This window comes from Apostichopus japonicus, chromosome 3, assembly GCF_037975245.1.
Source record: "Apostichopus japonicus isolate 1M-3 chromosome 3, ASM3797524v1, whole genome shotgun sequence".
In the NCBI taxonomy this organism is placed as follows: Eukaryota; Metazoa; Echinodermata; class Holothuroidea; order Aspidochirotida; family Stichopodidae; genus Apostichopus; species Apostichopus japonicus.
Genome location: NC_092563.1, coordinates 701,215 through 718,773, shown reverse-complemented (window position 1 = coordinate 718,773; position 17,559 = coordinate 701,215). Strand labels below are relative to the sequence as shown.

The 17,559-nt window shown below is 39.2% G+C and overlaps 1 protein-coding gene across 1 annotated transcript in view; it reads left to right on the top strand.

Moving 5' to 3' along the window:
• Positions 1 to 222: 222 nt before the first annotated feature.
• Positions 223 to 17,559, top strand: part of LOC139958855 (1,25-dihydroxyvitamin D(3) 24-hydroxylase, mitochondrial-like) — a 36,838-nt gene continuing 19,501 nt past the window's right edge. The window contains exon 1 of the mRNA XM_071956252.1: positions 223 to 1,365. Within this exon, the coding sequence (XP_071812353.1) occupies positions 1,090 to 1,365 (276 nt within the window). The 5' untranslated portion in view covers positions 223 to 1,089. The remainder of the gene's footprint in view (positions 1,366 to 17,559) is intronic.

The following is a 17,559-nucleotide window of genomic DNA, read 5'->3' as shown; positions in this document are numbered from 1 at the left end:
ATATGACGCTCAATATTTGGATTAAGCAAAAACCTTAACCCTTCTCAAAAAAAGAAAAACATTATAAAAAAAAACGAGAAAATAAAAAGCGCACACCCACACAGACATCAAACTAAGGTTGAACGAATGGACTGAGTCTTATGTATATTATTAATACGGCAGTGTGCATCAGTTTTTCTCCATACAAATCACTATAGGATACAGCAAAGCACACTTTCAGTTGCTGTGTGTAGATGTAACAATGTGCGAGGGCTCTTTTTTGCTTTAAAAAAAAAACCTTGGCGAGCCTGAGCAAATTTACTTTAGTCCGTGTCGTAAACAGCATTGTTTCGCTTGGCTGTTTTGACTTCATGTATTTAAGAGATACAGCAAACAAATATTGCGCTGAGGTTGTTCACCTCTATTTCGTGGGATCGCTCAGCCCCTTTTATGGACAGAACTTTGTTTACAAGTTATGGCACAATAGGAAGAATCTACTACACTCAATGATCTGGTTATCGCGTCTATTGTGTAAATATAACAGTGGGGGATTTTGCACGGTTCGTTCCATTCAGTTCTTCTCTAGCCATGCTAGCAGCAGGATGCATTCTCACGCGGAAGGCAGTCGGTAATAGCGGAAGGCAACAAACTTTATTTTAACGGACTTTGAAAAAAACAGAGGCTCTGCTCCGCCAAACATGTTATACGCTCTTCGGACCATTTCTGTTTTGGGGCTGAATTCTTTGATAGGCATTACAGATCACTATTTTGTTCTCGGTGGGACTATTTCTTCGGTGTTTGTATTTTTACCGTTGTGAGACAGTGAGAGCTTCAAAAGAAAGAAAGAAACCATTGCATTCCATGTATCATTTTGTACTGTTTAACGTATAATTAAACAAATCTTGCAAAAGAGAAAAAAAAAAGTAAAAAGGAAAAGAAAGAGGATAAGGAAGAAATAAAACAACGTTTTTCATTTGAAATAAAATCAAAGTTTTAAGAGAGAGGTTTCTATTATATATTCGATCGGATATAAAACTTGAAATTATTAATTGCTATACATTTCGAAAACTCTTAGCAATAAAAAGTTAGTCTTTTTCTCTCTCTAAAAATATGGCTCTTAGGAAAACAAGTGCGGTTAGTAAATCGATAGATAATGTTTTGAATTTAAGAAAATATCGACGGATTTTACATTTGCAACAAACACAGACATCTTCTGTGACCTCAATCACGTTCACTAATGAGGACCAGGTAGATGAGATCTGTCATAGTACCAGTGCAGGGGTACAACCATACGATAAAATACCCGGACCGGACGGCTGGCCGTTACTTGGCACTCTCGGGACCTACTTATTCGGGAAAGGACTTAGTCGGCTGTACGAGCACCAGGTAAGAACTTAATTCAGTTAAGAACGAAAACATAACTCAAAACTCTAAATAAGTTATAACTCTCCCTCAAGGCTAATGAAATTACACCTTTTACTTCATAGGCTAAATCATATACCCCCTCCCTCCTCCCCCCCCCCCCCCATATAGCCAGTCCACCGAAAGACAGAAATATTACTGCTTATGTTTATACAGGCATATATCTCTACATATAAACTGTACTTAATAGTTTAGAATTTTTGAAGAAACATCGCTGATCGTCGCTCCCACCGCACCCTCCTTTCACATGGGTACTGGGTACTCTCCACAATTTATTTAATAACTGCATGGATGTGAGAGAATGATTTTCTCGCACCTCACCCCCCCCCCCGCCCCACCCCACCCCCAAACAATTACCAATTACCAATTACAAATCTCAATCCACCCCATGCAGTTGGAATTAAATTTCGATTGATGCAAGAACCTTACCTCTCCTCTCCTCTCCTCACCTCCACATCCCATCCAATCCCTTCCTCACCCCCCCCCCCCCTCCCCTTGCTCCCTTGAATCTGTTGTTTTTTCAATTATCGTTCTGTGAATAAAATACCGATAATTTTGAACAATGTTAGCAAATCTAGGTTACACAGTGTTAGCAAATTTCTTTGCTCTTTTCATTTTTCTAAACATATTTCCAAGTCCATTTAGCTTTTTCTTTTGTTATCTATTTAAATTAATTTAACTTTTAATAAATTATTTATGACATTATAGATAATATGACAGGCAGGAAAAGTACATACCAAACAGTACATACCATGGTTGGAAGGAACTTTTATATTTTAATTTTAACCTTTCTTAAACATTTTATTAATTGAAAACTTAGACAATATTCTGGGTGCACCTCAACGTGAAGAGTTAGTTGCACTTTTCTCCAAATATAGAATATAGTTTTATATATATATATATATATATATATATATATATATATATAAATAAATAAATATATTTAACATAAATGTTTCCAGGAATCAATTTCCTCCCATTCTTGAAATGTAACATATATTGTAAACCTATTTGGAAATTGAAAGTTTATATAAACACATTATCGTAAGTGTCACGTTTACTGACGTGAGTATTGGCGTGTATCACGTATTACAATGAAAAGCAGCTCACGCCTCTTCTTTGAATTAGCCTATATACAGTACGCGAAGTGTTGTCATCCTTTGCGAAAGTAGTGTGCAATCATGAATAGCCTTAAACCGCACATTTCGTTGAATTGATCATACATTCACCCATGTCACACACAAAACAATGGATGGATATAGCCCAAGTTTTGTCAAAGATTAGGTGTTTAATACCGTACCTGTTCTTTAACAGTTACGTCGGAAACACTCAATATACAGGCATATTTCTACCTCTTAAACTGCAAATCGTATATCCACACACTCTGCATGGCTCTCCAATCTTATCTATTCCTTTTTCGAAGAGGCTCGTGATATACCTCAGTTGACGTAACCTCGGCATGATCACACGGTTATAGTTTCGATGTAAAGGGATTTGAAAGAGGAGCAAGTTATTGAGTCGGTTTTCATGCCCAGTCAATCTAGCTTGGTGACTTTTCTTTATAAAAAAATTAAAGTCAAGGTATATATACCCGAAAACACCATAAAGAAAACCCCATACTAACCCAAACCCGAAAACACCATAATGTCCTCCTAAATTGGATATAAGAATCGATGAAATTTAGGCGTAATATTTTGAATATTTCAATTCGTATAGTTGGCCAGATGGATCTCTGTATAGTTTCATTGAGGGGGTATCCAGTTATGTATATGTTAAACAATATGGTTTTAGTAAGTATGGCACCTCCAAATTATATTTCACAAAGTTAATATCGTTTGATAACTGTATACTGTTTTACCTCCATGGTTACAGGGACCTTGACACAGGTTTTTGAGACAGAGGGGCATGAGTCTGAAACCAATACTCATTGCGGGAATTTGGAATTGCCTATCTATCGCGACATAACGGCCTCGAGAAATTCATTACTTTTGAAGATTATTGGGTAACCGTTCCCCCTGGTCCCCCCCCCCCCCATTGTGTCAGGGACCTTGGTTTGCCACGCTCAGACTCTCGTGATGTAACTATAGGCTGATATAAATAAACCGTATATGAACGTGTAAATATGTTCCTAATATTGTTGCATTTGTGTCAAATCCTCGGCAAAAGTTATCATCCATTTTGAGGCGTAATTAAGTGCCAAATGGCGGACCGTACTGAAAAAATAATACTTGAATGAGAACGCAAATATGAATTGTAGTGGAAGTGTTAGGAAAATTCTAATAGTAATCGATTCATCAAACAAAACCACTTGCTTCTGCTAACTTGTCCAACCGTCGATAACGTTGCCCTACTACCATGAATAAATGTGTGGAAGTGGTCAGAAATTAGACCAGATGTATAGGTCAAGAGGTCAGTTGAAGGTCAAGAGGTCCATTGTAGGTCAATTCCGTCTTTACATGGAAATAATAACGCATAATGTCGGAGAAATACTCAAACTGTGTGGTCATTTTGTGATGTGGTAGACATTTTATCACATATTGACAATTTTTGTAACCATTACATTACACCTGCATGGAGCCACAATCCAGTGAAGTTGCAAAACAGTTTGGCCTTGATGGCTGTATGTAGATCGGACCAGGGGCGTAGCTAGACATTTGTTTTAAGGGTGACAATAATTTTCTATTGGGCAGGGGAAGGGCGCATAACCGATATTTGAGTTGGAGTGGGTGGACTTCACCCCCTCCCCCCACCCATTCGCCCGTCCTCTCCCCCGTGGCTATGCCATTGTATCGGGTTGAGACACACATTTTGTTTGCACAATTTTGTTACCGATATTTTTCCCGCCAATTTGAACCACGATGAAGTTGTTTGGAAAGTTTTGATAGTTCACCTATAGCCGCGTGGATAAGGACAAGAAGAATAGTCCAGGGTCGTGGGAGAGGGTTATCGACCAGAACGAGAGAGGTTAATAAAGAAACAAGTATATCTTGGTGTCCTCGTAACAATAGCCTCTTTGCAGTCCATTTGTGATTAGAGTTGTTGTTTTCGCGAGTATCTGACGCTGTTATTGATCCTACGAAATCCGTCTGTTTACTCCAGATCGGAGAATTTTATTTCAGCATCACCATATGGTATAACATCTCTGTCAATCTTAATTTGGTTCTAAGAATAGAGTTCAATAAACTTAAACACGGGGAAGTATGGGTTGATACGATAGGGTGAATTGGGGTGTTAGAGAGGGATGTAATAGGGATGGGGTGAAATGCACGGTTTTGATTGCTATCGGACGATTTATTTTATAATATTTTTTCTTTATAACCACACACAGAAGAATTAAAAGTCGAAAGATTTGTTTCTAGAGATGTTGACAAGCAACATAATGAATTGCCCACTTCATAATTTCTAGGCAGGGAGGGCTGGAAGAGAGGAAGGCTGATACCCTCCTCATAGTACTCCATTCTCCATTCAATATTAAAATATTCGGAAGCACCGTTATATTGCCTTTTTGTGGAATGGCCATCTCAGCTAAATGTAGCTATATTAAGGATTTAGAATTCTTCCTACGGATTGCGCGCAATCAGTTTCCATGCTATTGTGATTCTTGCATGTGTTTTGTTGCCATAGTGATGGTTGGCTATAGTTTACAATTGAAACCGTTTGAATCACCCAGGTACTTTCCCTTTGATCTCTCTGGCTTCATTTCACAAGAAACGATTTACAACGTGTCCGAACTTTGTACACAGTGGAATTAAATAGTAAGTCTTCTATGCTTGGTTAGCATATGTAGGTATCTGTCAACACTTCCGGCAAGAAATTAAGGTGAGCATAAATCAAACATTCACTAATATTGTTTAGCTACTCCTCAACTATGTTCTCCGAGTATCCCTCACCCCCCTCCCCCCCCCCCGCTTCACTCCACCCATTAAGAGTGCTGTCTTACGACCATAAAACAAGCCTGTCACGTTGGGTTTTAGGAGCGTGAAAAACCGACTCTGTCTTTCTCAATCATTATGTGTTTTCAGTTATTCTACTTATTTTCTTTTCCAGTTGTTGACCAGTTCCGTGATTGCTATATATACGTGCCAAAAATAAAAAGCCAGAACATCACAAATAACACAACACAGTTCGCTTCGTGGAGGGGAACGGGGAGGGGGTGGGGGGTCGTGTTTGATTTTCAATTAGAAGATGGTGTCCTTGGTTTGCCAGAGCTAGAGTTCTTTCTCTATAAAGGAACTCTACCCAGAGCACCTATGACACTGTTGTACACAAATACTCCGCATACATTTTTTTAAGTCGATAATTATTCAGCTTTCTTCGTCTATGTCACGACCTTCATGTGACTCTCTCTCTCGCTCCTATAGCGTTCGAACATTGAGGTTATTAAATTGCTTTTTATTTCATATTGTTTGAATTCTAAGAGACTGCTTCTTGATGAGCTACCTGGGATTTTCCCCGAGATATAAGTACGCCTGATCAATTATTTCCTAATGAAAGCGTTACACAGTTTACAGTGAAATCACAAGTTGAAGAACGAAAGTACTTATTGATTCGCACGATGCGTTTATTTATAGTGTACTGAAAGTTAGTTGATTGTTAATTTTCCATGAAACTGTACATAAGGATGAATTCAGTAGCTCAGAAATTATACCGTCAATGCCAAATACGCGGAACAAACGACATCTAAATTTGGCGCATAATATGGACAATAACATTTGGTTAAATATTTGAACCGATAGTTGCTATGGAGAGATGTTGCAGATGAATCTCTTGCAACAAAGTGTCTCTCCTAGTTAGTAATTAGCGAAGGTGAGCAGGAGAACGCTGGGTCTATAGGGAATTTTCGTTTATTTACAAAATGTCGATGCCCCATCCTCTGGGGTCTCCCCCCCCCACTTACAAACAGATACAGGCACGTACATTTTTGTGAATGAATTTTTAGTGATTAATAAAGAAGTGTTATATTGCACAATAGTTTGACCAATAATGGAGAACGCAAGCATCATGAATGAATGTAACCATGGAAAATATGCGTATCATCATTGCACGAATGGTTTGGGTGGTACGGCTTCCACGTATACACAATATGTGACTATGGGTAACGTCATGGTTGTGCTTTGATTGATGGGAGTCGTTAGAGTTATTTATTGCAGGCGATGCGGGGGTGGTGGTGGAGAGGTACTCGTTGAATGTTTTCATCTCATTTTTTTTTGGGGGGGGGAGGGGGGTTGGGCGTGAGGGGTAATTGTTGATTAGGAGGCGTTTTCGTACAACACTGCCTGGATTAGAACAAAAAAGATGATGTTAAGCTAAACCTACAAGAGGTGACCATGTAACCTCTGATACTTATTCTGCACAAGGTGATGGACATATGTTGTCGATGACGTGAGGAAACAGATTACATTGAAAGAGGTGTAGACATGAGCACTAGGCCTAAAAGGTTCATCCAGCATACATTTGCGTTTGTAAGTTCACAAAAATTTCCGGGCAGCTTCCCAAGACTTCCAAATAGCTTTCCTATACGGCCCTTTAACTCGTTAATATGCAGATATTCAGGAGGATGGGAAGGAGAGGGTAGAAGGGAGGGTTTGAGGGGCGTTGGAAGGAGGGTTGGAGGGGGAGATGATTAATCGAAACAATTCAAATGTGCCAAAGTTAATTGGTTTAAAGGCATATTTGGGAGACAAAAAGTAAGGCAAAATATAGAAAATTATAGTAAAACAATTTTAGTACGGTAAATCTGTAGATTTCGGTGACTGACGGGGGCTGATTCTCATGAAATTCTAGGTGAAGCGGAATGAGACAGGGGTAACCCTAGCTGGGCATAATTATCGCATTTACAGAGAACTAGTCAAGGTTACTCCATAACGCCAAACCATGGTGATATCTCCGTCAGAGCGTTACACAATAGGAAGTGATGTAATGAGTATATGAACTAAAGCTCTGCGATGTCATAACACAAGATACTATACGTATATAGATTTATTGGTTGTGGTTGACCGATAACAAAGAAATCATGTGACCTCTATGGTGGTATGACTTCCTAAAAGTTCATTCTTTCGTCTAGCAATCGACAAGTAAAATAAAAACAGAAGAAGACGATGAATGAATATACAGATGAGACTTATATATACATGAAGCAAACACCGTTCGTATATAGGCGTATATAGGGATAGCTTTATATGTATAAGGAAATAAGTATCTCTCCTCATTTCGTAAGGTAAGTTGCTCACTTGCGCCTTACCCTTTCACAAAATTTAACTTCAAGCCATGAGTTCAGGGTCACCGAGAGATAGGTCGGGCCCCGAGGAAAATGGAGGGGGGGGGGGTGGATAAAATGGTATTTTGTTTAGAGAAAACGAATTCCCACAGTACCCAGCTGCGATTGCGAAAATTTATGTTCACTTTTACATTACCCTAGCCTCATTTTTCTTATATATACAAGTGAATAAATGTTTGTGTGTATATATATATATATATATATATATATATAAACATATATATATATATATATATATAAACATATATATATATATATAAACATATATATATATATATTCGTTTGTATGACTTGTACCCTTAAGAATTTCGCTCTCCATGAATGAAGATCAGCAGAATATATTGTGGCATGGACTCAGTGGTATACTAACACAAGCTCTGTTCAACAGTTGGCTTTGTAGACCATGCAGAGAGCTGAATAGGTGCGTTACACTTAACAATTGAGACACGTTATAAATCGAACGACGCAGTGCCCGTTGTAACGAACTTCTTCGACCTACTTTTCAGAAAGTTTCCAAGCCCTGTAGCCTTCTACTTTTTTATGTGTACTTTGTAGGTCGCCTGAATTCATTTCACCAACGTTGAGGTTCAGGTGGTCGTCACTGATGTATTCCAAGGCACTTCGTTGCATAATTACATTCAGAAGATGATTGGTCACATAACGCTCACCCTGAGGGAGGGGAGGGATACCTGACCCCAATAATTTACACATCAATGATTTTCACACAGGTGTGGTGCAGTCACAGGTGGCAATTTCAGCACCTCTGAACATTGGTCTGACAACCCTCCCCCAATCTCAAACCCGTGTCAGGGCCGCGCGGGTAATGACTCGGTGATTCTTAGTGATATTAAAAAAAAATCACGGGTTCGTATTCGTTGTATCTTCTAATTCTGAATTATAGTAAATTGATTGATCGCGGTAAACGATGGAAGTCCGAGTTAGGCCAACAGTTCAGAATCTATCCCAATAGTATGCCAATATAGCTTTTTAAGAAAAGTCACTCAGAAATTAGAACCTGGGCACGAAAAGCCAAACAACCGAACGACTGATGCGTTCTAAACCCGTCCCAGTAGTGCATTGAGTCTGTGTCCGTGCAGGGAACATCGTCAAGTGTGTATCACGATTCCCCTAACAAGTGGAACATAAACCTGATCTTAGTGACTTTAGTAGTTTAAGATGTAGGCCTACCTACTCTATAACTTTCATAAAGACCTACAAAAACCTGGACAGCGATAGTTATTGCAATGATTATACTATAGCTGCAGCGATCAACTATATTAGCCAATCGTACTTTTGTGTACGAGACGGCGGTATATGCTCGTATATCGCCCGTAAGGAACGCCGTACAATGTTTACTATTTACCTTTGCTATAACTTGATCTATTATGGGAAATGGAACAGGAGTTCGTACTTAAGGTAATCAAAAGGCAGCCACAGCTGTTTAACGAAGTCCAAGCTGCAATATCGATTGCATATTGTGTTTAGCATGCATCCGCACATTGTCATCGGACACGTGCATGGTACTCATGCGAGAATAACTTTGGCTGGTCCCCAAAAGAACAATATCGCTGTCCTTTTGTACTCAGTTTGTGTATAAACACTAGAGTTTCTATTTGCAAACAATCGTTTATCAGTACGGCCAGTTAAATTAACAGCAGGGGCAAACTAGCATGACGTCATACTCAGACCTACCTGTATCTCTTTGATCGGAAGCGATCATCGAATTAGAAAGGACAGGTGTGTTGTGGGTCAAAGGTTAATCGCCCCAGGTAGTTTGAAAATGCATTTCTTCGTTTACAGGAGCTCGCGGTTGGATTTACTCCATTTTTAAAACCGATTAAACGGTCCCGGCCCGCCCGTCGTGTATCCCATAAGTTCTACCATTCAAAATACACTGATGCCTTTTGCCAGAAAGGGGCTCTCGCTGAGGTGGCAAACTGATACGGATATGTTTAGTGACATCGCGTTTCTTTGCCAACAGCAAACGGAACAACGAAAGGACACAATGATGATATGGGTGAACGTGCGGCAGAATGTCAACCTCCCCGGCTCCCCCATGGCAAGCTGTTGTACTTTCCATGTCAGTAACTTCACGCAGTGCATTGCACTATAAGGTAGTTCATTAGGTTACTTCCACGCTGTTACTGGAGGTGTTCAGGAACAGTTGTATCACTGAGGCAGAAAACACTGTCATCTCCTATCTATCTCTCTCTTTCTCTATGTATAGACTACGATTTTACAAACTGGAACTTTGTGCCATAATTTAAGGGTCTTCTTTCAGAGTTTCAAAGATTTCATTATTCTGATATCTTCATGTAGTAAATCACTGCACTCCCTGTATATGATAACTAAAGTCCGTTCTTCGTCAAACCAGAACCGAATATAGCCTATCACTAAACACTGAAAACCACCCACCCTAGTTTCGACCTAATTCTTCTTTCTCTGGCTTCTTTCCTCTTTCACCGTGAGTTCACTATGTGTAAACATAAAACCCATGAGCCTTGTAATTCCATGGAGTTATTAGAATTTATACGGTAAATGTTAACGCGCATTGTGACCACGAACATGCTTATGAGTTGTATCATACCATGATACCAGGCTAACACACAATAAGTATACAATGGCTAATATACGGTGCCCTTCCTTCATATACCCTTCCGCCTCAACAAATAGTACTCTTGTGTTTAAACCTGAAGCGAATGTATGTTTATCTTTAGTGTTGCTTAGAATGATACGTGTTAAAGTGTAAGTGGTAATACTGATTGGAAAATAACTTGGTATAGATATGAACAATCGAGTTAAATCTTAAGCACGTAGGGCAAACATTTCAAATGGGATACATCATAAATTACTTACAGTGTTTGAATCTAGCTGTCATGGGTATGACCTTTGACGTTAACTACGAAAGTCGTATCCTGTAGTTACGTACATTCATATGCCGTACTGGTAATTACCATGCCTTTTACTTGCTAAGTAACTTTAATAATGAACGCCATTAATGGTACTTCCAGCTGTCTTTACGCACTAACTTCTCAAATTTAATCTTCGGTTTGAAAGGAGGAAGGAAAAGTACCATTTGTTACACTCCATGTGGCGCCAACAATTATTGGAAGAGCATGCATGGACCATATACATTGGATCACAGAGTCTGTCTCTATAGCCTAGTTTGGATGTAAATAGTTACAACATTTGTAGTAAACCTGGGAAGTGATAACTGGTCAGTGGCGACACCATTTTGGAAGGGTGTAAGAAGAGACAAAAGCCCCCTCAGTTAAAACTCTTGAACAGCTCACACACAGTTCACAGGTTATATAGTAGGCCGTGTGCCGGATCTGAATCGTGCACCGAGGCTCTATCCGAGGCACGTGACAGGCGCCACTAGGCTGAGGAATCCAATAAAGGGCCATCTCCTTTTGGTCGTGCAATGTGCTAGTTTCGTCCGATGCGCCAAATGTGCGTTTCTTTCCCCAAGTCCCCAGCGCCGCCGGTTGGACCACTAAGCCTTTAGCAGCTCATGCCCAGTCCGAACCTGAACACGTTCATATGCCTGTTATAATGATATACCGATATAATATACAGTTATAATGATATACCGATATAATATACCGTTATAACGATATACCGATATAATATACCATTATATACCGATATAATGTACCGCTATAATGATAAACCGATATAATATACCGTTATAATGATATACCGATACAGTGATATACCGAAATTATATACCGTTATAATGATATACCGATATAATATACCGTTATAATGATATACCGATATAATTTACCGTTTTAATGATATACCGGTACGCTTTGTGGTTAAACTGATGTTTATAGTTCGGAGGTGCTGTCGCATTTAGTACAGGCATGTATAAGCTATACACTGATACACGGAAATCCCTGTACAACGTAAACTTAGACCGATTTGCATCCAGGAAAGTCGACAGCGTTCATTCTCAGTTCAACGTTATTTGTGTGGTTTTCAATTCGACTATTTTGTTTATTCAAGCAGGGCTACATGCCAAGACAAGAAATCGAAGTTCCCGTTAGATTCCGAAGGATAAATTAATAAAGATGTGTGAGATGACATCATGATGACGCAGCTCGTCGATATAGAGTCGAAGCAGCTGGTTGGTTTCCGTCACTTAAATCACCTTGTCTGTGTTTGGTCGGAAATTCTAACAAACCTGTAAATCGAGTAATAATCTAAATAATGTTACAATAAAGCAAACTAAGTGATTATTGTTTCCTCCCAGTCCCCCTCCATCACCACTACCACCACTAAATTAGGCTGATGTGGTTAATAATCGAGTAGCTTTATTAATGACTTTAATTCGATCCTCAATATTTAATCGCCCGGACACTTTTAATACTAGTATTGATCGCATATATATGGAAAAAAACTTTGAAAATTCGTCATATTTTTAACTTTCGTTTCAATATTTGCAATTAATGCTATAACAGCCTATAAGTTCTTACGAATTTTTTTTTGTATCAAATATTATCCAAATGTTATCACTATTATTGATATTCAGTGAACCAATGACCTGTATCACAATGTCCCATAAAAAGACCAAAAACAATTTTAGGGCATGTTTTCATGAACCAAAAATGATGGTGCAATCAACTGCTGTGTTGAGACTTTCAACTACATCCGCCTGTAATCTTATATGCAAATTAGGTTATGTATAGAAGCCTTACATTAATGTGAAACTGTGTAGGCATATGCTACATGCATGTGTATAGTCGATCTGAATTTAGCCTTCAAGATGTCTAAGTATGTATACATTGCTCGAAGGAGACGTGGATCTCTTGATTCAATGTCAAATAAGGTCATTTAATGGAAGTTTATTTACCTTCAGGCTACCTCAAAATGCTCATGCTATCGTGATCCCAATTTGTATTTGATCAAAGTGAGAGAAACCTTACGACGCAGCCGCCTCAGTCCTACTCCCTCCGACGGTTTGACTTTCTCACCTCGATGTACTTGATAGATATCCCATGCGACAAATGATAGACTCCTCTAAACAGCAAAATAGCCGCCGGAAAAAATTAAATTATAAACAGATGTAATTACAAAAAATAATATTCTTGGGCCAATCAAATAACCCATATCAGATTGTATTGTCTTTCGAAACGTGTGATATGGTAGAAGTTCCCCATGTCCGTCATTAGGGGTAATAAGGGCTCCGGGAAATGACTATGCCTCAGGGGCGGGATAAGGTCACGGAGGTCACTAGAGTCAACATGAGAAAGTATACTGCAGGTTGACACAAGAATGACACCATGAGCAGCACGCGCTATTACAATGGGGATATATTTAAAAAAAAATTGCTGCTGATCCCCCGTGGTATAGCATAACAGTCAGTCAAATCTATGTTAGTTTACCTGTTTTGTCACGTCAACTGTCGTGTTCAGTCATAATCACTCTCGCGCAGTATTGTGGCGCTACAGAAGTCGAGGTAGATAGAGAGAGTGTAGAAAGATATAAGTGTTATTCTCGTTAGAGTGGTGCATAAACGGTAGTTGCCCTTTCTGAATGAACTGAAGAAGTTTCAAAGACTATGGAAGTTATTGCCCCAGTGGGTTGCATGATGCTTTTTAAACCAGGATGGTGTCGAAAAACATCTGCCCTCGGTCGATGTAACCGGCAAAGTGCGGCGGTATTGTCCGTTGGGGTTAAAAGGTCACAGACCTTGACGAGGAATTGACGAGGTAATTGAACCAAAGGTGAATTTATCTAACGATACTCGTAGAAGTCAGAAGATTACAAAAACAGATCGATATTTTCAGATCATTGCAAGACACGTCAAGCCCAGCTGTCAAATTACCCGTTCAACCCCACCCCTCCCCCACCCCCGCCTTATCCCTCAGTACACATGGGCCTCGTGTGACTTACATAATGACTAAGTATGTGTCACCGGAAGAGAACATTGACTACTATTAAGATAAGATGACTTTTGTACCTATAGACCTATACCTGTATTAATCATACGTAGACCTTTTAGTATTTGCACGTAATGGTTGATTTAGAGGGGTAACCTACAACCCCGAAGGAAATCGGCCTAGAGATTTGACGGTGGGACTGATTCATTGGTGCAATAAACCATTTCCAATACAGCGTTTATCGGATTACGATAAAAGGTGATTTATATTTGTTTTATTGTTGTGACAGAGGCTATAAACACATAAAGAAGGTTCACTCTAGATCGGTACAATTAAGATGTAGCCTATACCCATCAAGTTTGGTCCTCCAATCGATCCACTTGCATGGCGTACTTGATAATTTGTCCAAATCAATACGCTTCTCGACTTATAAGTCTAGCTAGCTAAGAATGAAATTGCGTTTCCACTCACTGCCAAACGAGTCAGTCGTGTGGTTTTTGTTTTGTTTTGTTTTCAAATTTAACGTCGCTCGATCACTCACATCTGGTGGCGCGACTCGTGGTAGGGAGATGGGGGGGGGCAGAGTTGTTTCAACTTTTGTATGGCTGTTTGTATACCAAGGGGCTTGACAAATGGTTGAAAGAGTATATATAGCCGCATGAGGTAGTGATGGAAACAAAGTCTCTATCCTTCATTTTAGACATTGCAAAGAATCACATTTGCTTGTTCAGGCAGAAACAAAGAGGAAGACACTAGATTGCTTTGACACTTACAGAATTGTCAAATCATTCATAGGCTACTTGCTAAATATCATGTCATTGTAAAGAAGTTTTAGCTACTTAAAATGTTTTTGAGTTGTGATTGGTTTTAACGTCCGAGCAAGACAACCTTTATACATCATTTCCAAGTTATAATCTAGTTTACGGACAATTGTGAACTCATTTATACCTCAACCTGCATGTAGGTTACTAGGGCAGCATCAAGAGCATATACATACACTTTCGGTCACCGTTGATGACTGTGCAATTAGTCAGGGTTGACAATGCCACTATGCTAAGCGTGCATGTACCCACTGATATCTCATGTGCCTGTATATACTTTTCTGCATACCAGGACAGCGCACAATGTAGGCGGGAGTCGTTTTAACGGGCCTCTTAAAGCAGCTTTTATTTAGAGTTTGATCGGCAAATTTTTCCAACCTATACCGAGTATTATTCAAAATAAAATTGCAACTAGTCACACTAGATCATTCGCCAATGACAGTTAATCATTAATGAATAAAATAACTTGATTGAATCATCAACATTTTGTCTCCCGGATACTTCTGTCTTCCCTCTCTCTTAATAGATCTTGGCTAGTCGAGTTGATAAGCTCTCTTGATATGATATGTTAGTATATGCAATAGCGTTAAAACAAAATTAATAAGGCCAAAAGGTTACAAGTTAAGTTAAAGCCGAATACATTATGGGAAGGTTTTCTTTGTCAATTGGAATGACAAAATAATGAAGTTACAGACGAGGATATGTTTCTTAGGGAACATATCAAATAACTTTGATGTACTGAAACACCGCCTTCGCCGGTCTGGTAAATTCGAACGTTGCGGAAAGCTCATCATTCGAACAGCATACGCAAACGATTTAAATATGCATATTCATATCTTTAGGAATTTATCAAATCTCACTGGGTTCCCGGTTTTCTTGAGACGCAGACCGAAGGTTTACACGAATTGCATGGTCGTTCCTTTATGCGTAACGTTTAGAACGCTGTAACCGTCAGGACCAACCTTGGACGTAAAGCGGTGGTATAGGCCTACGTGAAGTATGACCACAGCATGAAGGGTCAACCCGGACTATACTGTGGGAACGAAACTTGTGGTTTTGTACGGGAAATAATGCATCGCAAATATCCGGTGTTACATTGTTTATCAAATGTCCATCGATCAAATCTATCACCGAAAACATCCGATATTGGTAAATAGGATATTGGATGAGCAGATATGATGAGCGGAGTTCGACATTCTACGGCAATTGTATTTAAATTTTAAAACAGTGTCAAAATGGAACAACAATGGAACGAACTATGCACTAGCAACCTAGATATTAACAGACGATTAAAGCAGGCATTTTAGCAGTCCTGTCAGTTCATGTGCATAGAATTATTTCTGTACATCCATCAAGATACTTGGAGGGGGATCATCAGGTATTTGAAATTAAAATATGATAATATACATGTTCACGCAAAGGATGTAGCTGAATGACCCAGTTACACCTTGTTGTGCCTCTTTAGTTACTAAAGTGGGTTGAGGCAGAGCCAAGCTTCCTGACACTGAGTTCCTACCTGAGTAACTCCAATCAAGATAACTAGTACCATCCGTTTTTGCTGTTATACTCGTAAAAACCGTAATTAGAAAAGAATTCATGAAGCACAAGGGTAGATCCCTGTCCCCGCTCCATCCGAGGTAAGAACACGTATTGTGGTGCGTGTCTATACAATGTATACAGATCCGTGTATATGGTAACAGGCTAGGTCTCTATATACAATTCATACATATCCCTATATTGGTAACAGGTTAGGTCCCTATGTATACAGATCCCTATATATGGTAACAGGTGAGGTCTCTATATACGATGTAATACAGATCCCTATATATGGTAACAGGTGAGGTCTATATATATACAATGTATACAGATCCCTATATATGGTAACAGGTGAGGTCTATATATATATATATAATGTATACAGATCCCTATGGTAACAGGTGAGGTCCCTATATACAATGTATACAGATCCATATATATGGTAACAGTGCGATATGCCGCATGTGTCACTCTATACACTTCGTCCCCCAGTAGTCTGCGCGGCTGTCGTCAGTCCGATGTACCGGTATAGTTTGTCATCACATCTTATCAGGGAGGTGCAGGAGACCATAATCTTATGCCCGGTACGCGAAAGCGTTTCAATGCAATGTTATTGTCCTCTGTCATAAATGACATGAGAAGACTAAAACCAACATTGTTACATATTACCTCAGGTCTATACGATGTGTGATAAATTCTTACGTGTACAAGTATATGCTATGAAATACAATTTTCTTTTAGTAAAACAGTTGGTATTTTTATTCCGTGCGCATGTTGTAACTTTTATTATTCTTTCTATTGAGTTCGTCTGTCCACGGAATGTATTAAATACTATTTTAGTCCTTTACGATATTATGACTATCTATTTACCTCTTGTTGATGGATTACTTGGGGCAATAATGATAGTGACAGGTCCACCATCGTCACCCCATGGACGAGAGAAAAATGATATCATGTTTAGTCTACAGAAATCTTTCCCTGAAATCAGAGACAAACGCGTTGATAGGATCCATGAACCTGAACGTAAGGGGCTAAAGAATTCTTCCTTATTTATGTTTTTCACTTTTTGTCGTAAACAAATGACAGAAACAAGGTGATAAAATTCCTCCGTTGACACCTTCGAAAGTTGAAAACAGTTCAAATGATAAATCTTAAAACAACACGGCGCTGTGATCTGGTTAATAATATGGAGATATTTTTCGCTACTATAAAATATCGCCTTTTGCAGGCTGCAGATACATATAATTCGACACGATTTGACAGCGTATCCGCCACGACCATCACCTCACCCCGCGCCAATGGTAACTCTTTCTATAGAAATGTCAAATAAATTTGATTTTGATTTTTTAATTCTTTATTTTAATTTGATCTTTGCTTCATGTTTCATATGAACATGTCAACGTTTTCCTTGTGACGAAAAAAGGTCCCGAATGAAACCGATCCGCTAATTAGTTCACTGATTAATACGTTGGTGGTAGGAGAGTTCTGGAAGGGGGTCTTAATTTGATCAAATGCAAACTAAAAGTTATTATTTTCACTTGGGGGCGAGGTGTCACCGGGTTGAAAGTTTCAGCACCACAGAACACCAGTCTGACTCCTGTAGTACTGACCCCATTTACCCCCCCCCCTCCCCCTA